Raw genomic sequence first — 27,536 nt, 5'->3', positions numbered from 1 at the left:
AAACTGAATGTTCTGCTTACATTTTTTTTAAATTTAATTTTGCTCTTCTTGGTAAATGCTGGCTGAGGAAGCACATGCTATTGATTGCCTCCTCATTTCACCCAAACATTCATCCCAGCCGGAGGATGAGAGCTGTGGCTGACACACTGATACTGCAGTGTGCAGAACATGTTTTGGAGCTGTTCTCGCTTTGATTTCTCAGCACTAAGAGCTCTGCATCATTCTGATGCAAAGTCATGTGCTTTATTGCCGAAATGTCCTCAGAAGGGACCAAGAAGTCCTGGGAGCCTGAAGGATTCTTCGCTATCACTGCGCTGACCTTCGGAGAAGGATCTCAAAGCACTTCTGAAAAGCATTGAGGAAGCATTCACTGGCTATGTTAAAAGCAAAACAAGGGGCCAGAGCTTCGCCAGTTCTTTGCTAACGGCATGAAATGGCTGGTTTTTATTTTGCCCTGTCTGGTTCCCTGTGGGCTGTTTCTGCTGCAGAGAGGCGCTCCAATGCCTGTGTGAGGGCTGCCTCCTTGGTTCTATCCCCACCTCAATCCCCATCCTGATCCCCATCTCTCCTCACACAGTTGGGAGGCTGCTCCTCACCCGCCTCCCAGCCTGTCCTATGGATGGCCTATGGATGGGCTGGAAGGCAGGCGAGGAGCAGCCAAAGGGGACTGCTCATGGCCCCAAGAGAGAAGCAGCCAAGCACTGCTCCAGGATGCACCAAAATGGAATACTTCATGAGCAGAACAGCTTCATTCCTCATTTCCCAGATGGGCAGGTCCCTGGATGGGGACAGGAGAATTAAAAGGTCCTTTTGGACGCTTTCACCCCATGGTGGAGCTGGATGAAGGGATGGCGGTGGAGAGGAGCGGAGATGTCCTCCTTCTGTCCCCTCAGCTGTGCCTCTGCCACTGACGGCTCCTCAGGGGACATTATTGTAGTCAGACAAATGGTGCTCATGCCTTCACAGGTCAACCCAGGGGTAACGAGGGGGCTGTGCCTGAGCGTTCCTTCAACTCCTGGCGATTTTTTTTTTTTTTAGGGAAATACTCATTAATGCTCTTATGTCCCATTTCACAGAGAACACCTCGTTCAGCCGCGGTTCCGCCCCTGCTCCGCTCCCGCCCTTCACTGCGCTGTGACACGGCCACAGACGCGCCGCCATCTTCCCGCCCGGACCCGCGGCGCCGGGGGGAGGGCGCCACCTGCGGGCCGACAGCGGCACCACCAGGGGCTCGCCTGGGCCGAGGGCCGCGGGTTCGGTGCTGTGGGGAGAAGGGGAACTGGGACGGAATTTGGTGCCATAATGACAAGGGGGACCGGGGCCGGGGGGTCAGTGCCCTGAGGAGAACGGGCGTCCGAGGCGGGGTTGGGTGCCCTGAGAAGGAGAGGGGTCCTGGGGCGGTTGATGCCCTGGAGAAGAGGGGTCTGTGGGGGTTTGGTACCATGAGGAGAAGAGCAGTCTGGGGGGTGTTGCCCCGAGAAAGGGGGTCCGAGAGGGGTTTGATTCCCTGAGGAGAAGCGGGGCCCGGGGGGTCTCTGGTTCCCCTGGCGTGGTGAAAGAGGACAGGAGGGCTGCAGACCTCCAGGGCCGAGACCCCCAGGGCCGAGGTAGTGGGTAAAGACGGTGGATGCGGGGCACAGGGCTGGGTGCTGTGCTTGCTTCTGCCAGAGGGCTTAGCTGAAGAGAATCCGACCTCGCCATGAGAAAAGACGGAGTTTCATCCTGGATGGAAATGCCACAAGGTCCAGATGTTTCCAAGAGGATGTGGGGAAATGCAAACAGACACAAAAGTAAAAATAATAAACCCAAAATGTGCTGATGGCTTGGGCTGGGGCTGGGCTGCCCCAGGGGCAGAGGTGGCCCCAGGAACCAGAGAGCAGCTGCCAGTTACGACTTTATTCATTTTCACATTTAGATATTACAACAAAACTCTTAATGACAAAGGATAACAAGTACTATAGGAAGAGAGGAAAGGAAGCAGTGTTCTAACTGGTTTGATATATAACTGTGAACTTCCAGAGACAACACTCAACGTGAGTTACAATCACTCACATATGCTCACTGGTAGGAAAACTCACGTGCAAATACCCACACACTCACCCACAGCACACTCACACACACTCACACAGACCATGCTTTGTACTCACACTTAACCCCTGTTTTAGCCTACTTGCTTCAAAGGCAGCCCACTGAAACATTGAATGCTGCTAGAGCAACAACGGGTACCAGGTTAAAATATTGCAATATAAATGTAGTGTTACTTGATACACAGGATTTTCTTCAGAGACACACGTGTATTTGCAAGTAGGGGACCCAACACTTTGTTTTCAGGAGGGACGAATGTCCTCTCAACACCAACACTTTGTAAGGAAAAGTGAGACTGCGCATAGAGTGGAAGCAGCCATTTTAAAGGAAGGTGATGATGATAAATAGCTTAGCTTCAATGTTGAGTTCCAGTAAGAAGCCCAAACAAAACAAAACAGAGAGTGCATTGTGAACAGAGCAGGCACAATTATCGAACCCTGGGTTTTAAACATTGAAATACTCCCTTGCTGCTGTGGAAAGACAGACAACACTCCTGTCTCACGTCTTAAGCCCAAAACAGACCAGCTTCACGTCATGCTTATCTGGAGACTGTAAAAATAAAAAGCCAGAAATAATTCAAGAGAGTGGGAAGGGTTATCAGGTTTGCACATCTAATTTTAGTATACCTTTAGAGAGCAAAAGTACAATTGTCTCAACAACTCTTCAGTATCCCACACTACAGTTGTTCTTCATCAGCAGGAGTGTCTGAAGCGGAGCAGCTTTTGCTCCTATCATGCTGCATTGTTCATGCAATGCTGTTGACACAGATACAATAGGATCTGATTCCACCCCCCATCAAGATGGTGCAAGAGAGAGAAAATAAACTTCTGTGGAGCTGAATGTTCAAAAATCAGATGACACAGAAGTGCCTTCCCCGGGGTGAAGCAGGGGATTGTTAACAATGGTTTTAACAACATAATCCTTCTCCACAGGGATGCTTGTGAGCAATTTACAGCTAAACTTAGAGAAAAAGTGCTGCCGTACTGGCTGGATGTCCACGCTGACAACCAGCCTGGGCACTAAAATTCCTCTGTCCCCTTTCTGCTGAGGAATCCTGCCACTGCCCTGCAAATGTCATGCTTTGTTGGCACATATCTATCCCTCACATATGGACGGGGACTTGCAGCTACTTAGAAATTCTGGTTTTTAACTACTATTTTGTCTGTAGTCCTCTTTCTTGGGCCCTCTCTCAGATGGGGCTATTTCCAGGCAGAGAACTCTTTGTGGAGCACTGGAAACAAGAGAGTCTGAGTCCTATGGATGCACATCACCCAGCGAGCAGCCTGAATTTAGCTCAGCTGGTCACCTTCTACCCATGTCAATGCCAGTGGAAACCTCTAGCAGCATGAGGCACATGCAGCCATCCTTCTGCCAAGGGAACCACCAGTTCAAAAAGCAGGGCAAGATGAGGGCAGGAGAATTTGATCTGGCCTACACGCTGTTGGCTGTCCTACTTCCTTGTCCTGGCTCTCCAGCAGCTCCTGCCAGAGGATTCTTACTGAGTCGTAACAATTACTTAAAGATGCTCAAATTCCTGGCAACTTCAGGGGACACCAGTAGAAGTCAGGGAATTCATTGTCATACATGGTTTCCAGTTCCACATTCTGAGCCAGTTTGGCTCAAGCTGGTCTGGTTTTGTGCCTCTTTTTTGCCATGGAAATTGCAGCCATGTCATGCTGCTGACACAAAAAGGGAGGGGAACATTGAGCAAGCTGCACAGGCTTAGAGAATTTGAATGACAGGCGTGCTTTTCCCATGTGCTAAATAAATCTCCCCATTACACTTGTGTGGAGAACTATAATTAAGACTTGGCAACATCATCCATAAGGACTCACAGGCTTACGTCGGGAAACGCGTAAAACCCTCTGCTGGAAAAGAAATACAGTTTGGGAAAGCTGTACATCTGACAGGAAACACAGTTTTACAAGTCCAAATCCTTGGCTGTGTGACAGAGGTGTGGCCCACAAGCAGAAATTCCCTGGTGCTGAGATGCCCTGGTGCAAAGAGCTCTGCCAGCCATGGGCATGTGGGAGAAGAGATGATGACAAGCTGTTCAAATGAGCCTTTTCACGCAGACTCCTGAGGCAGTGATGTAACCGTGCTCTGTGGCTGAGCTCTTGGACTGGGAGCAGGATGGAAAGAAGTAGGTGGGAAGTGGTGAGGCAGCAGTACAGAAATCTATAGAGAGGGGCTGCGGAGGTTCCCCAGAGCTCTAAATTCACGTGGTATCTCTTAGAAACAAAAGACCAAAGTGAGATGTTTCCTCCACAAATAGCTGTTTCTTAATCCTCCAGAGACAAGTATGCTCTGCTGGAAGCTCTACAAAAGAAACTGGAGAGGAACCTGCTGGGCAGAGAGTGCCTCCTTTGAGTCAGGGAACTTGGGAGACAGGAAAGGTCATGGTGCAGAACTGTCCATCCAGGAGAATCAGGGCTTGATCCCTGGCCAGGTGCTGTGCTCCATGTGTTCAGTGATGTCAACACACAAGGGGATGCAACCCAGAGCACCTTATTGCTGAAGCACTGTTCCTTCCATTGTTTCCAAAATGCTTTGCAGCAGCTTGAAAATAAACATTTCACTCCCTGCCCTTTTGATCTTTTTCCTCCCAGCAAACTCTATGTTTAGAAGCCAGCTCAAATTGACCCAGGTTTGCTTTAATTTCTCACTTGAGCAACAAATGATCTCAGCACCATTCTGGGAGAAGGGGAAGGTGAGAGCAGCAGACCTGTGAGTAACCTGCTCCCAGCAGAGATCATAAAATAACCTGTTTTGCACAGGGCCTGCAAAAAGAGTTGCTGTTTATCTCACCAGGAGCACTTTAGCCATCAGCTGATGACCTACTCAGCACTAGCTGTGTTGAGATGGCTAAAATAATCCTAGTGATAAGGCAGATTGGCAGGTTTCCTCCCAGCAGAGATGAGAGGGGTGTGGATGTTGCTTGCAGAGGAGATGGAGAGGCTGGCACCTGCTCAGGATGAGCAGCATGCATGAGCATTTACAAAGATCCCTTGGGATCTCTCTGTACACCTCTTTAAAATGTCCTGCTCTTGCTGCTAATACCACTAGGGATTTTTTCCCTTTGATTCTGCTCCACAGCTCAGCGGCTGACATCATGATGAGGGGAGGAGGAAGCAATCCAAGGAAAAACATTCAGGCTGCACACCAGGAAGAAACTTGAGACTAAGACAGATCTATTTATATCTGACCTGAAATGGGTTTTCTGAATGGGAAGCTGATCTGAGCGGAGGCTGGATGTTAGGCAGAAGGTGCCGTAGTGCTGAACACTGGCACCCGCTCTCCGGCAGAATGCATCTGTCTGAAGTGCAGGAATAAAAGAAACATGAGGAATCAGTGAGGTGCTCTCTCCAGTCGCGGCATGGGGAAGCTGCAGCTGGAGGTGCTGCGTGGTTCATGCTGTGGTTCCAAGGACATCAGTGTTCCCCATCCATTTGGGATAGGTTCCCTGTTGGGTTTGGGCATAGGTTGAAGGAGAAGCTCTGACTGACCCCGATGACGTGCCTGGAGGGTGAGGGGGGATGTCTTGGCTGTCGCCTCCAGGGCGTGGTGCCATTAGTACTGCTCGGAGAAGAAGGAAGCGTGGAGAGTGGGGGGACTGGCCCCCTCTCCAGGCGGGGTGCAGCTGCCATCCTCAGAGTGTTCCGACAGCTCCCCGTATTCACTGTTGTAAAAAGTCTGGCCTCCGACTTGGGATGCATACAACGGCCGACATCTGCCCCGCAGGTCTGACTGTTCCCCCGACAGCTCCACGGTTCGACTGGGCCCTTTACTGCTGTGAGGGAGAGAGACACAGAGAATTAACCTTGGCAATCCTAGAAAGCCTCTGTCCTGCTTAGAGAGATCCCAGCTTCAGAAAGTCTCATCTGCTAATGCACGGGGCAGAGACAGGGTCAGGAATGGACTTGCATCTCCATTTCAAAGCACAAAACCAGGCCTTGCTCTAAATCTAAGCACAGCCTGTATGTTTTGTGACAAATCTACACATAACCTGGTATGCTTAGTTCAGCTCTTCTAGATACCTTTGGAATACCTTCTAGATACAGGGAAGGGTTGGGACCCCAATGAATAGGGAGAGACAAGAGACATTGCCTTAATTGTTTCTAGACCTGGCAGGAATAACAGCAATTAATACAAACCAACTGCCAGGATGGGGGAAAGGGAACAAAGGAAGATGATGAAGAAGATGTGGGAGGAAATCATCTGGCCCATCTCAGTGCATGCCAATACCAGAAATCGCAAGAGCAAGGATTTGCTCATTCAAGGAGAGGTTTAAGAGTAGTATTTTCCAGGAGACGGGACACCAGGTGTAGGAGACAACAGGAACATGCCTTAGGGAAAAGAGGACAAGAAGCAGAAGACAGTATGATACAAGAGCAGAAAGGCCACAGGGCTGTGGCTAAGAGAAAAGACAATGACCAGTCCAATCTGATGTTGGGAGGCAGAGGAGATGTGGAAGAGGCTTGGGACTGGCCTTGTCTACATATGAGGTGACATGGCTTGCTCAACACACTGTCACAGAGACAAGGTCTCAGCCTGCTCTGGCAGAGATGAGCTGCACAGGTTCTCACCCAGTTTCAAAGCCTGGGGCAAGGACATAACCATCCGTAACATCCTCAGCTCTGAGAGTGCCAGCTCAACCTGCCAGACTCCATGTCAGCATGTGGGAATTCCTAAGGCCTGTCCCATCCTTGCCCCACCACATCAGGGCCCTGTACCCTGTGGGTCAGGGCTGAGGGAGGAAGGTGGCAGCCACATAGTTTCTGCCCATCCCATCTGCCACCGCTTAAACGAGCCCTGATATATTTCACCAGAAAATGTCAGTAAGCCTTACCAGTCTCATTAACACCACCACTCCACTGTGCCTCATTATCTTAACAGGCACATTCTCATTGATGGGCACAGTTTATATTTTTAAACCCTAGAAAACAGCAGGCTTGTCTGTTCTTCCTGTGTTTTGCCTCTCGATAAGGAGTATGTGGACTTATCTGGCTCAGGGCCCACAGCTGAGAGCTCCAAGCAGTGCAGCATATGGGGAGATACCAGGAGCTGTCTCCTGGTCTCACTGCATTTGGCAGCAGGGCAGCCTCAGTGGCTAGGCTTAAGGAGTACCTGAATCCACCTTCTTTTCTGTGTCGGTTTTCTATCCTCTCAAATTCCTCAGATGCCAGAACCATCCCACTGTCTGTCTGATTGTCCTGAAAGGAAGCAACAGGAGTTATCAGTAACATCTCTGTCAACTGATCAGAGTGGGAAGGGAGGAGAAATCATTCAGGAGATGAGATCATGTGTATGTGTGATGGGGAAGAAGAGGTAGGAGCACTTTACCAGCATGCTCCATAGTTTTGCTGAATCTGATTTTCTTAGGTACCTGCTTAAAAGAAGCACATAAAAAGGTAAGATTTGTGTGCTTAGTTCAGTGCCACTTCTGGGGAATGAAAAAAGAGTGTCCCTTGGCTGGAAGATGTATTACCATCAAATCTGTGAGAGGTGATATTTTCCTCCGAGACAAAAGGTATGGTTTCAGTTTTGCCACTAGAGGAGATATCAGTACCAGTCCAGTTCAGCGAGACCAGGAGGGTCCCTACTGCACACTGCCATGTGGGTCAAGATACAGGGGCTGCAGATAAGCACTCTGGGTTTACCCAGAGAAGTCCTGGCAGGATTTCAGTGTGCTTAACCAGGCTGTGTTCACAGATTTGAGAAGGGTGAAGAGCAGGGTCTTCTCTGTGGTCCTTTTTAGTACCCCCCCCTTTGTATATCTAACCTCCCTGTTTCCCACTAAGGCAGTGTGAACTGTGGTGGAGAGAAACCCCTGTGTGCCAGAGGAAGAAATGAATGTGCATAGGACTGAATAGACTTAACAGGAATGACACAGACAGGCTGACATAAGATAGGAGTGATCTTCCTTCCACAGTCTTAACAGTAAAGGTGTCAGAAAAGAGCTGCCCCCCACTCAAATCCACTCAGATGCTACTCACCGGGTGTGCCTTGTACATTGTGTGTGTCATGGGAAACTCTTCAAACGTCTTTATCCTGGATGGACACCTGATCTGATTTCCTCCCGTCAAACAACCAGGGAATGAGACACAGTTGTAGTATCTGCCAACAGAAGCATAGTGCCTTCAGTAATGGCAAGAGTCCATGTCCTGAATGAACAGGACCTGAACCCAACCTCCTCACTGTGCAACTGAAGTATGCAGGGAGGAGGATGACCCAAATGGTGGATTTGGGGAGGGTAATGGGGTCACCTTAGGCCTCATAACCCCATACTACTTCTGCAGTGGGGAACACCCAGACTTCCTGACTGAATCAGGCCCCAGTGACCTCTCCACTAGGGATAAGCAGATATAGATCCCAGGCATCACATTATCATAGCTTGCCAGGGAGGAGAGGCCTGGGACTAATTGTTGGGTCAGTTAGGAGCAGATATGCTGGCAGCATAGCTGGAGGAGAAGAAGGAATGTCATAGGCTTACAAATCAGCACTTCCTTATCAGCAAAATAAAGTAATTTTGCTCTTATAAGCAAGATGCTACGGCTTAAGTGCTTGGATCACACCTTATCACCTGGGATTTTTCAAACATCTGGGTTCTCCCCATATCCCTCAGGCTCCCTTAGAGGTCAGGCTGCTGGCTGCCTGCTGGGCTCTCTCTGCCCTTTTCAGAGGGGATTCACCTTGCTGCTAGGCTGTGGCAGCGTATCCTCATGTCAAAGTCCTCTTCATCTGAGTTTTGCTGGGCAGAGGAAGGCACCTGGGAGAAACCATCATCTTCTGAGCTGTGAGAGTCGTTCAGTGGGATGTAATCTTTCCCTTCCTGGTAGGAAGAACAGTAAATGGCCTTACAAGAAGGGGAGGACTTTCTCACGAGAAAAGGCTCCACAGGCAGAAGCTGTCAGAGCTGGGAAGGAAAATGTCTGGTTTATGAATTTTATTTCTCTGAGACAAAATATCTGGTTGGAGATTTCTGTGACCTTTGCATTAAGTAGCTGGAAGTGATGTATGGAGGTGTGTGTGAGCAGGAAAACAACCTAATCCCATAGTTCTCCAGTTTACATGGACAGAGTACTGTGCTCCAGGGCAATGTCGTTGTGGCTTAGTCATGCCTGTGCTGGGAACCACTGCTGAAAGGTTAAAGTCAGGAACGTCAGGATGAGATAGTACTCAAGCATTTAGCTATCATTTTCTGAAAGGGAACATCAAGAAAAAGTTAAAATCAGAGCTGCACGCTCATCACAGTTAAATGTCCTGGTGAGTTTCCACATGGAAGTGATCAGTAATACATTCAAAGAAATCGTATTACTGACTGCTGTAATGTAACAGTTGTTTGCTTCACATGGCCCTGACATTTCAATCTGAGGACAGAGTTTCAGAAACCCTGGCCAAGTCCTGGTTTTCATTATGCAGGCATGTGGGAGGCAGAAGTACCAGGGCCTTGACTCAGCTGAAGAATTTCAAATAGTCATCTGGGGATTAGGCTGCAAGTACTAGAATGACGACTGAGAGGGCTTCTGCCCTGCAAGGAGCAGAGTTTTATGAGGATGCAGCTAAAAGGCTGTTGCATAAATGAGTTCTCCAACAGCTCTGGGAAATAGACCTCTGACCCAGGAATCTCTGTGTTATTGGTTGGCCTACACAAAGGTATTGCATTGATCATGGAGACAGCTGAGAGCACAGTGAAGGAGCTGGTGATGACAGAAGAAAGAGCTTTCTGGAGCAGAGCAGGGACACAGAGAGGTTTTCACCTGCTGAACATTTTCCTGAAGAAGGTTCCCCAGTATCTCCACAAGGTCGGAGAAAGTCGGTCTCTCCTTGGGATCACCATGCCAGCAGCTCAGCATTATACGGTAGCTGCCAAGAAGAGATGCTGGTTTTATGCCACAGAAACTCCCTCCTGCCCCACTCCACAGCTCCCACCCACATGGTGCCCACTGGGACAACCAGTTCCTGCACTGGGAAGGAAAGCTTGGCACCCCCAGCACAATGGCCAGGTGGACTTACTGGCAGGGGGTTGCTTTGTTTTGCACTTATTATAACAGGCACAAGGAGCTAATTCAGACCCCTCTGATACCCTCCAGAGCAGGAAAGCACAGTGCTCACTTACAGACCCATCCCAGCACAGGCATGCAAGGATACCTAGAGAGCAACTTAGAATGAAGGATGTGTTGGCTCATCCCCTATCTTGGCTGAAAGGTCTGCATCCCACAGAGGGGCCTGTCCTGCTCTATGCTGGGATCTGGTAGGTTTCTGCCCTGCCACAGAAGCCTCTGCTTTGACCAGTGCTGGAATCCTTGAGGTTTCTGACTCACATTTCTGCTGTGGCATACTCTGGTGCTCTCATTCTGGTACCGTCTTTGAGCCTTTGGCAGAACTCCTCATTGATCTGGACTCCAGGATATGGAGATGCCCCTAAAGAAGGTTCAGAGAAGGGTGGGAACATGAAATGTGCCATCAGAAACCAGTCATTTTGAGACTGCCCTTTTGTGACTGCCCTTCCTCCCAGAACACTGAGAGATGTGGTCACTTCTCATACACAACCCAATCCTTAGTGCTGCCTGAGTCAGGCTTCTCTGCCTCAGTGAGCTGGAGGGCCAGCTCTGCATGCCTGTGTCCCCATCACTCTGTTCATGGGTGGATATGGCCTCCATTTTTTTTGCCTACATCGATGTCGCTTCCCATCAGTCCTTAGATGTGCTTCAGAATGTCTGTTCTGCACAGACTCACCCACAAACTGCTACGTTGGTAGAGGTGTCTCCCTCAGCAGCATGAGACCCTCATTAACACTCACCTAGTGAGAAGATTTCCCAGAGAAGGACCCCAAAAGACCACACATCACTCTGGGTAGTGTAGACCTTGTCGAAGATGCTTTCTGGAGCCATCCACTTCAGTGGAAGACGGGCCTGCAGGAGTGAGAGGCAAGACACAAATGTTCAGGTGGGAATATGTCCCAAGACAGCCCTTCTTGTAGCAAAAGGATGAAATGGATGAAAGGAAATCAGAGCCAATAACCCTGCTCCTCTCTCCATGGAGGAATGGAGGTTTGATTACATCAGAGAGAGGGATGGAGACACTGAAAGGAGGATGAAGGAGTATAAGGAAGAGTAAGTTAATGACAGGCTGAGAGGCAGAAGGAAGGAGACAGAGATCTGCTGGTGGAGGAGGACAGGACATGTGTCATTGGTCCAGTGGCTTTTGGTCCCAGCCATGCAAGTAATTCCACTCCTGCTTTTTCATCTTTTCATCAAGGGGGCCTAGTCTGTAAAGGGTTTGAGAAAATGGCACTCACACTGCCTTTCCTGACATAGTCGGGGTCTTTGTAGATGTCCCGGGCGAGGCCGAAGTCACAGATCTTTACCACGTTGTTTTCTGACAGCAGGATATTGCGGGCTGCCAGGTCTCTATGGATGCACTGAGGGCACACAAAGAGGAAGGGGCAAAATAAGACGGACAGGAACCACAATCAGAAAGTGTACAGCACCTCCCTTCCCCCATAAACCTGAGCTGTAATGGGGGGATGGTAGAAATGGGAAGAAGCTAAACTTTTCAAAAAGGGATGGTTAAGGAGAGGTTGAAATGCAAGAGAACTAATTTCCCAGCTTTGTGTACACATGACTATCTCATATTTCCTGGGAAGTGAGAAGTGTGAGACAGATCGCTGTGTGTCACCTGAAAGGTGGCTGTAGTCAGGTCTCTCTCATCAGGCACGCACAAAAGATCAGGTGAGCAAAGGAAAGCTGAACTCACCTTTCGGGATGCCAGGAATTCCATGCCACGTGCTACCTGGAAGCTGTAGCAGATGAGGTCTTCCATTGTCAAGGGACTTTGCCACAAGTCATCCACTGTCCAGAAGTAAAAGAAAATGATTAGACAATTGGAGATCTGTTGTCCTCTTTGCTCCTCTCTGGGACTGCAGGGTACAGCCAGTTCCTCAGTGAAATACAGTTAGTCCTCAGTCCTAATTGGAATAATGAGTCCAGCCTCCAGCACATCAGTAAGAGAGTTGTGGGGAACAGGACTAGAAGGGGCTTTGAAGGTCAGCTCATAATTTCTGTCCTAGGGAGGACTCACCGAGATTCCCCTCAGTTCTCCTTTCTTCAGGCTAAAATACCCAAAGGGACTTAATCCTCCCTTCTGAGTTTCTGGTGTCTATTACAAGAGACAACAGATGGTATAATAGCCTTGTTTAGGGAATTGACATGCAACAGTGATCAGCTCCAAGGCTGGCTCCTAGCTCCTCACTGATATTCCCTACCCATTCCCCAAGCTAGCCAAGTCTAGCATAGTTTTGGTGCTGCAGGTGAGGAGCTGCTGCCAAGGCTGAGTGTTACCTTCCTGGATGGGCTGCGCTGTGCGGCTCTTGTGCATCAGGAAGCGGTGGAAGATGGCGCTGTCGCTGGTCCCGGAGCGGCTCCTCCTGTCTGCTCTCACTGCCTCCACGATGGACTGCACCTGAATACGCAGCCTGGGAGACTTTTCCTGGCAAGGGAACAACCCAAAACCCTCAGCAGGCAACACACACTGTAACCCCTGCACCCACGAGCTGCACAGTCTCTTCCTGTTCTTAAACTGTAATTCTGGCCTGCAAGCATCTACCTTTGCAGAAAGAAGGACAGAGGGTATCTTTGTCACATTGTCAGATCATGTATTAGGCTGCATGTCTTCCTTCCCTAGATATGGGACAGGCCCCTAGGAGCAAAGGAAGCTACTCACCCTGTAAGGACTGAATCCTTCCCGCTTGGTCCGCAGGTAGTTGGAGAGGTTTCCATACTTGCAGAACTCAACAATAACCATGAGTGGACCTGGTGAGAAGAGAACAAAGGTTGGGGCAAGAGGTAACAGCTTGAGTTGGTCAGAATTTGCCACAACTTGTGTTATGTGCAGCCCTGGTCAGCTGTGACATCTGCTCTAAGTACACACAAACACACTAATAACTTCCCCACACGTCCCTGTGATCACACATGTGGACAGCAAAAAGACACGGGACAAGCTCTGCTCTTTGGGAGCAGGCATAGCCTGCTGCCCTGGGATATTTACCATTGGGTTTGGTACAGGCACCCAGCAAATTCACCACGTTGAGGTGATTCCCGATGTGAATGAGGATCTTCAGCTCTGACATCAGTGCCTTGTGCTCGCTTGCAGTAGCTCCCTCTAGAAACACAGAGACCATGTCACGACACCTCCTCACAGCTTTTCATTCCCCCTCACCACCTTTCTCTAGCAGCATGTTAATGTGTCTTGCTGAGGAGGCTGTGACCTCAAAGCCTTGGTACATTTTGTTATTGCATGTTCCAACATGAAATGTTGAGCCTTGTCTGGAGATCCCAGGATCCCTGCTGTAACACATAGGGTGCTCTCTGCAAGTGCAGGGACCCAGAACAAAAGACAACACAATCTGTGCCCAACATATTTTTCTTTATGATAGTTGTGCAGTGAAAAAGATCACTTGAGACTTTCATAGGGATGCACCTGTTTGAATCTCTGCCCTTTTGGCCTCCAAACAAAGATAACAAGCCATGAAACAATTTGAAAGAAAATTAGGAACAAAAGACATCTGATTCTTTTTATCACAATTGAAGATAGGATCTGTCTCAAACCCAGATATCTTTTGATGATTCCTCTTCAATAGCAAACACAGTGTCATGCTCCTGCCAGATCTCTGTACTGCATCTTCTCTCAATTGTCCAATTCGTATCAATTCTTGACCCTCTGTTTTACCCCCAGAGCATGTTTTCTGGTTTTGTGTGCCTTTTTCATACTTTTCCGCTTCCCCATATGCATTTTGTCTTTCTTGAGAGTTTGTAAATTTAGCTTGAGAGACAGAAGCATCCTCTTGAGCTGCAGCTGAAGGGCCAGATGAGAGCCTTGCCTCAAAGGACTGTAAAGCAACCTTGCACACCAGGCTTCCTTCTGCTGTGCAGACGAGCTGTACATTTGCAGCAGTAAATACTGCTCAGATGAGCCATGACTTGATTTCCATGTACAGGCTACTTCTGGCCACAGACTGCTTCAGTGTTTTGTTTGGTGCCAAATTACAGAATAATGTTTTGGGTGCCTGTTTGAAAGCAAGGCTATAAAAGCTTAAAATCTCACTCTGGATAGACCAGGTTTTGGGTGCAAAGCCAATTTAGCCCTCAGAGCTGGATAAGAGCTGCAACCTGCTTCCTTACCCAGCTCTGGATCTGGCCCATAAACACAAAATACAGGTACATTTGGAAGAAGGCAGTTGGGAGCAACACTTCCTTCAGTGACCTGCCAAAGAGGGGCTCTGGATTCCTCTTTGTCCTTTGAGACAGATTTCATTCTTTGCCTTTGCAGACAGCTAAATTTCCTTGAAAGCGGAGTTCCCCAAATCCCTGCTGTCTGTTCTGCCACTTCAGCCTCCCAGTGCAGCTGAATGGGGCCAAACAGGATCAACTGTGTTGAGGCCAAGAAGCCATTGATTAAAAGACAGGCATTTACAGGGTGGATGTTCCCTGGCAGGTGCCTCATTAATTGCTGTCTACACACATTGCATGTTTTGCTTCACTGTTCACGTACCTTTCAGCATTTTGACTGCTACAGTCTCACAGCTGTTACTTTTATTGATCCCAAATGCTGATGCTTCCACCACCTTCCCAAAGGCACCATGACCCAGGACTTTACCTATGGACAAGGAGAGTCAGTGTGAAGAAAGGCAGGTGCAGAACAGGCAGAATAGAATGAAGGAAAACAAAAATCCCAACAGGAAACCATGGGAAGAAGAAAGAAAAAACTTCATAAAGGAAAAGGAAGGAATGGAACATGTGCCCTTTCAGGTGGCTGCTTACTGTGTCAGTGAGAATAGGAGAAAGGACGATGAGAGGAACTGAGACAGAACTGGCATGGACAAAGCAGAGGAAGGAAATGGCCATGAAGAAGTGAGGGGCTGTTTGTTGCCCTCGAGCAAGAAGTTGTTGTATGTGGGAAAGGTAAACGACCCCTTGCAGCACAGCAGCCAGGACTAATGTCACTGCTCTGTGCCTCAAAGGTAGTCTGCTGCCCTTTAAACTCTGGCAGACAGAGGGAAGAGGCTGCAGGTAGGTGTCTCAGCATGAGGACAATAATGGATGCAATCCTGGTCCTGAACTTGGGGTACCTGCTGTGAACTGGGCTGTTCCGTCCAGACTCCCACTTGGAAAATAGGGGGATGTGTTTTAAAGCATGCCAAGGGGTCTTCTGTTTTCAGTAATACCTGTGTGGATACACTGAGGAGGTTTGGGCTTACAGTTGGCTCAGACCTGTCTACAGTCAGACCTAAAGAGATTTCCCAGGCACAGCTGGGCTTTAGGGACAGCCTGGGGAAGAAGATGGGAAGCCTGAGGCAGAGAGAAAGCATTAAATACACACAGAGGTGTGTTAAGAAACCTGGAGAGTGAGTTTGTAGGGCTGGTGGGAAGCCCTGGCTGCAGTGTGCAGTGGGAGGGAGGGGGTCTGGCTCACCTAAGCGCAGGCGGTCTCGTGGGAACTCCCACTTGCTGGAATCATAGGGCAGGTACTCGCACTGCTCCTCCAAAGGCACCTCGCCGGGGTCCATGATGATGGAGAGGTAGCCTGTCTTGATGTCTGCGTGGGCTGGCTGCAGGAACCAGCCAACACAAAGGGTGAGGAGGTGCCCTCCCTGCCCTGGGTGCTGACTCCCAAACGGGATTTGGATTCTTTGCCTGCCTTGACCTGCTACCCCCTCAAGCAAAGGCCATTTCCAGTCACCTCCTTTACCACAGCCCTTATGCACCCTGTCCTTGACAGTGAGAGCCTTTTATGACCTCCTTTTAGCAGGTGCTGTCATGCAGCCCCACATCACAGCACTGGTGCTGCCCCAAGCCCTGATACGCCACACGCCCTGCCTGGGGCACAGACAATCACCTACCCTTTTGATGTTGCAGAAGATGAGAATAAGTAGGATCCAGAAGAAAACAGCAATAACTCCAGTCCCAATCAGGATGACAATCTCCACGTTGGTCCTATCATCAGAGCCTGCGGGATGGGAGGGAAATCATAGCTTCAGGGATTTGCATTCCATGCCCCAACTCAGCCATTCCTTATGGCCTGCATCAGGATGTGGGGTGACTGGAGGTATGTTTGCCTGAGCTAAACATGCTCTGGACTATAGATCCTCCTGTGAGAGCACCATGCCACCAGCAAGGCCAAGGGGCTTTCACTGCCTCCCACTGCCACAGGGAAGAGGCATGGGCTTGGCCACAACTCCTCCTCCACCCCTTCACATCCCCAGAGGTGTCGTGGCTGCTGGTACCTTCCACAGAGACGCTGGCCGAGGAGTTCACACAGCCCTTAGCGTTGCAGACGCTGCACAGGTAGAGCCCAGCATCCTCCTCCCTCACCCTCTGAATGCTCAGCCTCTGGTTGAAGTCCGCAAGGTCAATCCCTGTAAGGCACAGAGGGTTGTGGTGGGCACTCACAGGGAGGGAAGATTAGTACACTGGACTCAGGCTCAAAATAAGGCTTGCATTTTTTGGCTGATTCATTTTAGATGGTAGAATGACATCGCACCAGCTGGTAAAGGCTTTTCTCTTGATGGCCCCAGAAACACCCTGGAGGGGCCTTCCCCGGGCAATGTATGGAGAGTACAAATCCCCCACTGATCATGCTGAATAGGGACAGTGCCCAGGCAGTCTAGCTGGCGTGTCAAGTTCTGCTTTATCTTCAGAACCTGTTGCTTTCCCTCTGCAATGTGCCTGGATCCTTCGCATGTTCCTTCCATGAGATCTGGGTTGGTCCCTGCGTAATCAGAGATGCCAGGCACTGAGCTGAGAGTAAGAACATGAATGATTTCTCTCTCCCTGCCGTCCAGCTGAATGTGCACAAGCACAGACTGTGTTGAGCCAGGCCCTGGGGCATAGACTTAGCCAGCGAGACTGCATCAAACTAGGACAGAATGTGATTAAAACCAGGGTTTGGCTGATTCAGAGAACGGGTATCTTTATCTGGGCATAACAACTCCTGGAACCCAGCAGTTTTCAGCGCTCCAGCTGCTGGACATAATGCCCTGCCTGTGATCCACCCCCAGCCCATTGTACCTGACACTTCTTCCACCAGTTTCTCATCTTTGTACCAGCTGATTTCAGGAACATGGTTGCCGTCCACCTTACAGCGCATCTCTATGGAGTCGCTGACGTTCACCCAAATGTCCGTCAGGTTCTGCTTGAGGCGGGGGATCTCCAGGGCTGGAGGAGCAGCACAAAGAGGAGGAGGGGAAAACGGGAAACTGATTGATCAAAAGAATATCTGTGTTCCTGGGGGGCTTTGAGTCTCTGACCCCTGATGAAGGGTGTCTTGAGAACCCAGGTGCCCTGCCTTTGCCACCTTGAGTTTAGCTTGCTTGTGTGGCTTCCCCTGGGGACGGACTGGGAAGCTGATGGCAGCAAGAGCACCAGCTCTCCTCTGTCACTCCCACCAGCCCTGTGGACCCTCACCCTGCACAGAGATGTATTTCTTGTGGCAGTGTTTCTCCCGGGTCTTCCTGTTCTGCACCTCACACACGTAATCTCCCTCCTCATCCAGGGAGATGTTGGGGATGGTGAGCAGCAAGGTCGCATCGTTGGAGTCAGGCTGGAAGCGCAGCTCCCCCTGCATCTTGGTGGCATAGTGGTGGACGTTCTTACAGTCCAGCACGAGGGGGTTGCCCTCCTCATCGTGGAGCTTGGAGAGGTTCAGCCGATACCACTGCAGGTTCTCATAGGTGTAGTTGTCCGCATTGCAGCTCAGCTGTAGGTCCTGCCCCTCTATGGGCTCTTCCGAGGGCTGGGACTCAATCTCAAACCCATCTGGAATGGCTTTCAGGAAGGAAATGAACATGTGAATGAGTTTTCATGGCTGAGCTGCCAAACACAATGAAATTGTCTCCTTGGGCTCAGCTCTCTGAGGTCCGCCTGTCCTCAGCCAGGGTAAAGGTAACCACTGTAGACCAGAACTGTGACATGCAAACTGCTGGCAACCACAGCTTAAGCCCAGTGAGTGCTACGGGATATGCTCAAGTCCCAGGGCCAGATTAAGATGGAGTCAAAAATGAAACAAGCCAGGGAGATCTGAATTAGGCTGTTACTGCTCCCAACTCAGCTGCAGCATTCTGGTTTGCATCCATGCCCACTTTTACATGTGCAGGCAGTGACACAGCAGCCTGGACAACAGCACGGAGAGCATTACTGAAGCAGTGACTGAAGATGTTCATCTGGCTTCACAACAGCTGGTGGCTCTGACAGCACAGGTACTACAACAAGGGCCATGAGCCCAGCCTTCTGGGCTGGGAATTTTATTATGGAATTCTCATTCCGTAAGATAAGCTTTTGCTGTGCCCTTGCTGGGCTCCCTGTCCCAGCAGACAGGGACAGGCTCCCGCCAGGACGGGGAACCTCTGGCAGGAGGCTCATACAGCTGCCTATGGGCCATGACTCCAGCCCACACCACTGGGCTCTGGTTTCTCAGCTTCCTCTCACCACCAAAATCCCGTGGGATCATTGCCGGGGCCTGGGGCCAGCGGGACCTGGCCTGGGATAGGGTCGGGTGGTGCCACTAGAGGATGCTCTTGGACCAGACACATCCCCAGCCCAGGGAGCTGCCTGGGCGTGAGCCAGCGGGATGTCCCCAGCCCAACACCTGCCCAGGACCTGCCAGGGCTGCTTCAGGACCTAGGCACAGGCAGTGCTGGCTCATTCCCTGGTCTGCCTGCCCAACTGTGCCTGTGCTATCTGCTGCCAGGGCTTCAGGCATTTGCCACCCAGCAGAGCTCTGGGTTAGCCCTGCTTTCCTGCTGACTTTTCCAGCAGTCTCTGTTGAAGATCCTGTGAATGGCAGGATCTGGCAGCTCTAGGGACCTGCCTGTTTCAAGCAGAGAGCTTGGCTGATGCAGGTGGGAGGAGGATTTTGCAGTACTCACTGGTCACATAGAAGTAGATCAGCCGCTCATCTCGACCCACTTTATTAGAGGCAATACACTTGTACATGGCTGAGACATTGGCCTCTTGGATGGCCAGTTTGCTGACTGTCTGATGGGGGAAGAGAACATATGGAGGAGTTAGGAAGAGCAACAGGGAAGAGAAGTAGGATCGCTGCTGCTGTCTGGCAGATAGCAAAGCCCCCAACAGCTGTACCTGGGAAAGGGTTATGCAAAAATATCCCCTTATTCTACAGCCCTTTGTGCATATCAAGCTTTATCTGTCGGCTTGAGCAACAACAACATGATTTTATTCCCAATCTCTGCTTCTTTTTATGAAGCCCAGTCAGCATAGAAGCCTCTCCATGGGAGCAAACTTCTTGCAAAGCCCCTCAGGTCACAAAGGGGACAGTGCTCAGCAAGGGGGACAGTAACATGATGCAGGGCTGAGGGGATGGCTAAGCTCTTGCTAAGCTTTATTTATAACAGTGGGGAGAAAGGGAAAGGACACCAGGGCTTTGATTCCCTGAGCCCTCTGTAGTTAAGTGACTACTTAGTGTCCCACAGGGTTCAGTGGAATTTACAGGTACTTACAGACCTTAAAGCACTCCTTTTACCCATAAGGAGAAATCAAACCTGTGAAAATATCCCAGCTCTCATCCCTTCAGGAAGAGCTTTCATCTTCTCCCTTTGAATTCCAAGTGTACATAGACACGGTCCTAAAAGCTTCCTTGTCTCTCCTTCCAGCAAGACATGACTAAGACTGGGCAAACAGCCAAGCTGCCATCCTGGGAGCATGGACCCAGGGCATGCTGCCTCCAAATAAGCCAGAAAAAGCAGCTGGGGAATAAGGCTGCTCTCCTCCTCCTCTTGGCTCACACTGCACATGTGTGAGCTACCAAATGTGTTACAAGCACTCCCCTTAGAGGAGACTTGCAGTTTGAGGCTCCAGCTTAAACAACAAGTTAAGCGCATGCAGAAATCTCTCTAATGAGACTGTGTTTAAAATGAAAAATTAACGTGTTCCTACAGGGAAACTTCTTTGCCTTTACTATTCATCCCATAGACTTTGGGAAGCATTTCCGTTCTGAGGGGCAATGTATTAGGTTATGTTAACCAGAAGGAACAGTCATTCATTCAGTGCATACTCAACACAGCTGAAGTGACTTTATTACTGGTACTTTTGTGCATTGCCTTTTCCGTTTCTCGGGGTTATCCACACAGCCAAAGTGACCCTATTGCTGGCACTTTTGTTGGTGCCTTTCCTGTTTCTTGGGGATTTTCCTTCTGATCTGCAGTGCTATGTTTGAGTTGGGGTTTCTTGATCTGACATCATCCCGCTGCCTGCAGTGCATGGCTGTGCACTGCACATCCTGTGGCTCATTCTGGCCTTTACAGATGGAATTAAAAACAGGAGGATGGTAAGAGAAGACAGGCAGAAAGGACAAGGAGAGAGAGAGAAAGCAGATTTGAGGATGTAGCATCCCACTGTAACTGGAAGAGCTCTTTTCTCCCAGAGCTCTTGCACACCTGTGGGATGCACAACCTAAGTTGAAGCTCCAGGAGAGTTACAACCAAACAAATGGAATGAGAAGGACGCAGCTGAGGAATAGGAGGAAGAAAATGAGGAAAATAGGGAAGGATCAAAAAGGACCAATACAAGTATCACATCCATACTAGGACACAAGGGGTTCTCACCCAGGAGCTCTCACCACCCCTGCTTGCGTCCCTGAGGAACATCAATCCCTCATTCTCCCTTTAGCTGCTCTGGGAGGAGAAGCATCTGCCCTTGCCACCCTTTTGGCAGAGTGATGAACTCCCGGCCAGGCCAGGGGACGGGAAGTGCCTTTAGAGGTGTGTAGGAAAACAGGAAGTGACTTTCGGAAACAGGGGCCCATTTGTTTGTTCTGCATCCCTCTGTGAGCGCCTGGTGCCCGACACCAGTGGGGACAGGAACCCCGTCACGGCGCAGACCTGACACTCATGGCTACCAGGGACACGGAAAGAAACAAGCAGCAAGCAGGTCACACACTGCAGTGAGGGAGAGATGTTCCTTCCAGAGAGGAAATGCTGTGATGGAGAAGTGGCTTTGTGGGGCACACATTGCTCCCACTCACAAAGCTGAGGCAGATGGATGCCAGCTTGTCCAAACCACCCTCACCCCAGCAGGATGGGGACAGCCAGATGAAATGCCCCACCAGACACATACACCTTCCCAAGGCCAGAGATTTCCTGGCCCGTTTGTGACTCTTGCTCTCCTGACCAGGATGAGCAGGGTTTAGTTCTTGCAGAACAGCTCATACAAAATGCTCAGAAATGGCCATGGGAGCCCCCACAGCACCTATCCCCCATGCTTTCCCTAGCTGGATGCCCTGTGTTCAATAGCAATCCATGAAATCCCTCCTGTGCAGCCAGCCCCAGTGGGAGCCTCTCTGGACACGGGGTAATTTCTCAAAGATGACAGCTCTCCCTCGCCCTGGGGCTGCCTGGTACTGCGGAGCCCCAGGGCTGGGAATGGCCGCTGATGGTTTACTTTAGAAGCAGAGGTGTGAAGCCCTCCCCAAATCTGTCTCTGCCAGGCTCTTTTCCAGGCCACTTTTCCTGGCTGATTGCAAAGGAGTTCCGTGCCCGTGCCCGTGCCCGTCTCCAGCTCCCTGTCCCAGGATGGGCTTGGAATAGAGCCTCACCTTGTTCCGCCCCTCCACGAACTCCACCCAGGTGTCAATGCTCTCGATGGGGTTCACGGCGTCCTGCTGTGACACATCTTTCCAGTCCTTGCACTCGGGCATCCGGTCCCGCTGATGGCGCCTTGCTGCCCGGTGCCTGCTATTGCTAATCCAGCAGCCAGGGACAAGCAGGGGAAAGAGGAGAGAGACACAGAGAAGGTCAGCTGGGAAAAAGGCAGCAAAAGCAGCTTTGTGTCAGAGAACTGATGGCCCTGTCCTATAACTCTGTAAAATTTCCTGGATCTTTCAGTTACACAGTTCTGATGTACTTTATAAAGGTGCCTTGCAACCACTAGTGAGGCAAAAATTTCTAGGTGTGAAAATTGAGACAGGGAGCAGATACAGGTGTCCCAAGCAGTGTCTTCACCCCCAGGCATGGGGCTTCATCTTTCCTTGCTAAGAGTGGAGGAAGGCAGGGGTGAAGTCAATTCACATGTGCCCAGAGCAACTCTTGATGTCATTTTGCTCAGCACCAAGGCCTTAAAGCCCTGCTGGGACTGAGAGTCAGGGGTGTCACTGACTGGCTGGTGCTGGCCTAGAGATCAGATGGTGCAACACCCAAGGGTGCAGCACCCAGGGGTGCTCCTGCTGCCTCTGACTCAACAAAACCAGGAGGGAGACATCCCAAGTAGAGGTGCTGCTGGTGTCTCACAGGGGAATGATGGTACCTCTTCAGGCTTAGACAGACGTGTGGGGAGAAATACCCAAATCTGTCAGGGATCTGGGATGCTGCAGCCTGCAGGGTGTTTTGAAATGCGTGTTGGGGTGGAAGATGGGAGGATCTGCTCAAAAATGTGGGTTGGGGTGGGAAGGAGAGGCTAAGGGTGACAGGGAAGCAGAGGGGAGCTGAAGGCCCAGGACCAGTGGCAAAGGTATATGCTGGCAGCGTGGGGCAGAGCATTTGGTGGGGCAAACACACTGGTGAGCTGTGTAAACAACAGGAAGCTGGAAAGAAGCCTCCTGCATCCTCTGGAGCTGTGCTAGGCAGAAATATGGTGGCCTTGGGAGACAGTGCTCATAATTCATGGGCCCCTCTGCTTCCTGACAGGGCCACAGTGCACTTGCATGTAATGGAAAGCTCTCTGGCGTCCCTGGCTTGGCAAAAGCCTGCACAGGGCTGCAGGACCCGGCTTCCTCCAGGCATCCTGATGTCATCCACCCTGACTCCTCTGGCTACAACGCCCCAGCATCCCTTTTCCTTCTTCTGGTGAGGCTGTCATTAAAAAATGCCACTGCAGCCGTGCCTGATGCTGCCTCAGCTTCCCAGGGCACAGGCAGTGGGCACGCACCCTTCCTGCCTACCTATTAGTGCTGCTGGCACAAACACCCTGCTGGCAAATCATCCCAGCAGCTGGCAGAGATCTGGCACTTCCCCAGGATTCCGCAGTTCTTCCCCACAAGCAGCAGCTGCCTATGAGCACTTTTGCTTCCATCATTACCCAGGAGAAGACAAACGACAGAAAAACCACAGGGACCTCCAGGCAGGAAGGGTGTGAGCCCCAGCTGCTGTCTTGGGGTCTCACCAAGGGGCTGTGACAATTTCTCCTGCGATCTGCCTCAGTTTCCCCATTAGCACAGTGACCAGTGGTTTCATTGCAGGTGCTGTGAGGTGTGGCTGGGCCATGGACATCCACTGACAGATGCAGGTGGCTGAGGATGCAGAGGATGCTGTGGAAGCTGTTGGTGTCTGAGACCAGCCAGCCTGGGCAAAAATCCCACACAGAGTACAAGTGTCTCCACTCTGCCTTCCCACAAGATGCCATGTTGTGGGTGGGAGAGCAAAAGTGAGACACGGTTGGGGACACAGCCACTGTCACAAGAAGCCCATGACACCACGATGGTTGCCTGACAAGAAACAAGTGTTGGAAGAAATGGCACTTACAGGCTGCGTCGGGAGAACATCCGACAGGGCATCCACGGCCTCCACTGCCACTGGATCACCTCTGGTGCCGGGATGCCATAGACAGTGCAGGTGAGGGCCTGGGGGCTCCTCTTGGAGTAGATGCTTGGGGAAGAGGCTTCCTTCTCATGGATGCGTGGAGGAACTGCAAGGATCAGAGTGACATTGTGAGCAGCTGCAGGCTCAGCCACTGCATCCCCAGGCCTGGCACAGCCCTCCCCAGGCCTGTTTACAGAGTGCCTGGGCACTACAGCTGTCTGGATCTCAGGGCAACTCAGGCCTGCAAGGCACAGCAGGTCATATTTAAGCAGATTCAAGTGACAGCCTTTCTCCTTTCTCTGGTGAGTGGAACTGTCTGGATGCTGCAGGGCTCAAAGCACAGGGCCACAGAGCCTGCTGGAGACACATCTTCAGATAGCAGTGCCCTTCCAGCACTTTTTTAGCTGGCATCTGTTTCCTGCATGACAGGTACCAGTTTCTGCTGTGGGAAAACTCCAGAGGAGCTTCCCACATAGAGGAACTCCTCCAGATCAAGACTTCATCTGTGTGGCAGCTGCCCTGCTCTCAAGTCCGCATCAATCAGGGTCACCCTCAGCAGCATCTCCAACTGCAATTGGGAAGTGGCCCCTGAGCCAGGACATATCCTGTCCAAAGTGAGGGAGCCAGGAACAAAACTAGTGTCACCCAAGCCAGAAGGAAGCAGCCTCACTGGAGCCACAGCATCCCTCAGCAATGGGGGAGAAAGAGATGATGTAGGTACCAACTGCTTTAGGACAGCAATGGGGACTGGGTCTTGAAGGAACCCAAAGACTGGGGCCATGGGCTCAGCACTTCCCCCCCAGTTCCAGGCCTGGCCCCCTCTTACCATTGACGATTAACTGGAGGCTGATGTGCTTCTCCAGCCCCGCCAGCCTGTTCCGCAGAACCAGCGTGTATGTCCCGGCGTGCTGCTCCGACACATCCTTGATCTGCATTGAAGATTGAGATTGCTTGGGAATTAGCTTTCCATCCTTGTACCTGCGGGGAGGCAGAGAGAAAATGCAGCCATCGGGAGGAAGTGTCCCACTGGCAGCTGGGCAGGGGTTTGCTCATCCCCACTAGAAAGCAGTCAGGGTGCCCCTCGCTAGCACTGAGGACCTCTCTGGAGAGACCCCTGGGCCTTCTCCGGACCCAAGTTATGGGTCTGCACATTGTGTCATATGGATGTGTGTGGGGTTGGGGGTGTTGTAGCTCTGCCCTGAGCAGTGAGTGGGTGCAAAGCTCCCATCTCCAGTCAGCTCTGATGGAAGTGCAGCATGATGAGGTGCACAACCCATCCCACTACCTGGTTCCTCTGGGCGGCTGTGATTGCCACAGCAGAGGGACAAGAGGGACAGCTCCTGTGGGAACTCCACTTGGCCCCTCCAGACCGTGCAGAGCTGCCAAGCCAGGCTGTGCAGCTGAGAGCCAGGACTTGTGGGAGAATGGACCCCCATGGGTGGAAAAAAGTGACATTTGTGACAATCTTGGCCACAGAGGGACCTAGCAAGGAAGCCAGGCTAGGCTTCCCCATTTGGCAGGGGAAAGGAGGAGAGGAAAAGGTGGCTCAAGCTAAGAAAGGTAAGTTACCACTGGAAGTCTGGTGGGGGGTAAGCCACGACTTTCACTGGCAGCTTCACGGCTTCGTCTCCTGCAGTGGCTTCTATCACCGGGCCCTTCCTCCACTCCACGGTGATGAAGGGCTTTTCTGCAAGGAAAAAAGGGACCATGGAGGAGAATTCAAGGGGGCAGGCTGTCACAAAGATCTACTGCTCTCCACAGGGCCCAACAGCAAGGACCAAGAACAGGCAGTGTGTCGTTACAGGGCAGCTGAGATCCTGGCAGCCGAAGAGCTGCCTCTGTCTCCCTCCTGGGAACCACTGGGGATGCAGGAAGGCTGGGCTGCCCCATGACCTTCTGCTGCCAAGAAACAGCCACCCAGTGCAGATGGTGCCTTGTGCACCCGCAGCTGGTGCCCCTCAGGCCAGCCATGCCACAGGGCCACGGCATTTGCCACAGGGCCGCAGGATACGTGTGTCCTGCCATCCCACTGTATTTGGGCCAATTAGGTGTTGGCATCTCTCTCCCTCCGTTTTGGGACCTTGCTGAATGTGACTGTGCTCCCAGCATGGTGGTGAGGTGCAGGAAGGCTGAGGGGCTGGAGAAGGGCTGGGTTTCACTAAAGCAGAGTGGATGGAGGTGCAGGAGCCACTCTGCCCAAGCAGTCTGGGGATGGCTCTGCTGCAGCTGGGCTCTGGCTGTGGCTCTGCATGGCACTGGCAGATGCTGTACCGTGCACGATGACATCGGTGCTCTCCTCCAGCATCTGGGCACCATTGGTGGCAGTGCATGTGTACTTCCCCACATCCTGCTGGCTGACATTGTGGAGGGTCAGGATACTGGAGAGCTCCGTGTATGTCTGCAGGGACCGGCGCTCAGGCTCGATCACTGCTTGCTGCATCTGTGGGAGATGACAGAGAGAAGGGGATGAAAGACATCAATAGGAGGGGGCTATGTGGATAGACTCCTCACAGCTGTGATTCCTGATGCTCAGTGCTTGCCTCTACCTGGACAGGTTTTTGCACAACTGACTGCCATCCTCAGGCATGGAAGGGCACATGTTCTGTGTACTGACTCCTGGAGGCTGGGGTCAGATCTTAGCATGTTTTGCTTGTATGTAGCCCAGGAACCAGGCTGGGAGCCCCATGAACTGAGTGATATTCTCAGGGGACTCCCCTGTCTCACCATTCAAAAAACCAGAGGATACAAGAGGGAAAAAACAGTGAGGAAGAGACCACCTCACAGGCTCTTGGTAACAAGGGCTCTATGATTAGAGTAGCTCCTTTTAAACCAATCATGTTTGCTCTGGATTTGCACTGGTGAAAGTGAAGCCAGTGGTTTCCTGAGAACCCCAGAGCAGTAACATCTCGGCAAAAAGGGAGCTTTCTGCCAGGAAAAGGGTCTTCCTTCTGTCTGCCTTCTGCTACAAAGGAAAAAAATGGGAAAACGCTCTGACCAAGATGTCCAGGGCACAGCATGGTTAGGATTGTAAAGCAGAGCCCTGCCAATGATGTGAAGAGGAAGAATGAAGGGTCAGGAGGGGGTGACTCAATGGGTAAGAGTTCAGTGCACAGGGAGCTGCTCTGTTTGCTGGTACCTGTTTGCCAGGGTAAGTCCACTGGAAGTGGACGCCAGAGTTGAACTCAGCCCACACAGTGCAGTTCAAGACCAGCTTCTCTCCCATTAGCAGCTCCATGGCTTTCTTGGGATACAGCTGGATGTCATAGAGCTCACTCCCTGATGCAGAAGAGGCAAGGAAAAGACATTTATGATCCAGTAACTCTTTGACTCAGACTGTGCAGTTATAGGTTTGGGAATGATCTCCTGCTGCATGGTGTATCTCTGTCTGACACACAGTAGAAGAGATATAAGCACCATGCAGAGTTTGTGTAGGTAGAGAGGACCATAACATTCCCATGAGCCACAGTGATGGACTTCAGAGCCACCCAAACTGCTCCCCTGAACCTTTCCAAATATAGTATTCACCTGCTATATGGATGATGAAGAAATTGGATTTGAAGACCTTCTTGTCAATTACAGTCTCACAGTGGACATACAGTAAGTCCTTGATCAAGTGTGTGGGTACCTGCATTCCCTTCTTATTGTCCCAGAAAGTGCTTTTCCCGTCAGGGTGGATGAAGAAATTTTGCTGGAAAAAATCAAGATTTTGCCAACTAAAATAAGAGGTTAACAACATTCCCACTCCACACCTCCCAGGCTTTATGCTGGCTAACACATCCCTTTTGTGGGAAGAAACGATGCAGCATCATGCTGTGATGGCCTCCTGCACTCTCCCCCTGAGGGTTTGCCATCTAGGAATCGTGGC

At 51.0% G+C, this 27,536-nt stretch overlaps 1 protein-coding gene across 4 annotated transcripts in view; it reads right to left on the bottom strand.

Moving 5' to 3' along the window:
• Nucleotides 1–1,881: 1,881 nt before the first annotated feature.
• The window catches only part of FLT4 (fms related receptor tyrosine kinase 4), a 57,779-nt gene continuing 32,124 nt past the window's right edge, over nucleotides 1,882–27,536 (bottom strand). For 2 of the 4 annotated variants that reach the window (XM_032125048.1, XM_032125050.1), the window contains exons 5-30: nucleotides 27,197–27,359; nucleotides 26,808–26,947; nucleotides 25,943–26,111; nucleotides 25,241–25,358; nucleotides 24,498–24,649; nucleotides 23,615–23,777; nucleotides 21,694–21,838; nucleotides 19,010–19,118; nucleotides 17,550–17,909; nucleotides 17,154–17,300; nucleotides 16,370–16,501; nucleotides 15,986–16,092; nucleotides 15,559–15,694; nucleotides 14,638–14,742; nucleotides 13,135–13,248; nucleotides 12,811–12,899; nucleotides 12,429–12,576; nucleotides 11,845–11,939; nucleotides 11,387–11,509; nucleotides 10,889–11,000; nucleotides 10,410–10,509; nucleotides 9,846–9,951; nucleotides 8,778–8,917; nucleotides 8,082–8,202; nucleotides 7,213–7,298; nucleotides 1,882–5,875 (exon numbers count right to left, since the gene is read on the bottom strand). In XM_032125048.1, the coding sequence (XP_031980939.1) occupies nucleotides 5,656–5,875; nucleotides 7,213–7,298; nucleotides 8,082–8,202; nucleotides 8,778–8,917; nucleotides 9,846–9,951; nucleotides 10,410–10,509; nucleotides 10,889–11,000; nucleotides 11,387–11,509; nucleotides 11,845–11,939; nucleotides 12,429–12,576; nucleotides 12,811–12,899; nucleotides 13,135–13,248; nucleotides 14,638–14,742; nucleotides 15,559–15,694; nucleotides 15,986–16,092; nucleotides 16,370–16,501; nucleotides 17,154–17,300; nucleotides 17,550–17,909; nucleotides 19,010–19,118; nucleotides 21,694–21,838; nucleotides 23,615–23,777; nucleotides 24,498–24,649; nucleotides 25,241–25,358; nucleotides 25,943–26,111; nucleotides 26,808–26,947; nucleotides 27,197–27,359 (3,600 nt within the window). In that variant the 3' untranslated portion in view covers nucleotides 1,882–5,655. The remainder of the gene's footprint in view (nucleotides 5,876–7,212; nucleotides 7,299–8,081; nucleotides 8,203–8,777; nucleotides 8,918–9,845; nucleotides 9,952–10,409; nucleotides 10,510–10,888; nucleotides 11,001–11,386; nucleotides 11,510–11,844; nucleotides 11,940–12,428; nucleotides 12,577–12,810; nucleotides 12,900–13,134; nucleotides 13,249–14,637; nucleotides 14,743–15,558; nucleotides 15,695–15,985; nucleotides 16,093–16,369; nucleotides 16,502–17,153; nucleotides 17,301–17,549; nucleotides 17,910–19,009; nucleotides 19,119–21,693; nucleotides 21,839–23,614; nucleotides 23,778–24,497; nucleotides 24,650–25,240; nucleotides 25,359–25,942; nucleotides 26,112–26,807; nucleotides 26,948–27,196; nucleotides 27,360–27,536) is intronic. The other 2 variants (XM_032125049.1, XM_032125051.1) reach the window with 2 other exon arrangements.

This window comes from Corvus moneduloides, chromosome 15, assembly GCF_009650955.1.
Source record: "Corvus moneduloides isolate bCorMon1 chromosome 15, bCorMon1.pri, whole genome shotgun sequence".
NCBI classification, from domain to species: Eukaryota; Metazoa; Chordata; class Aves; order Passeriformes; family Corvidae; genus Corvus; species Corvus moneduloides.
The sequence above is the reverse complement of the archived record's forward strand: the minus strand, read 5'-3'. Positions and strand labels throughout refer to the sequence as shown.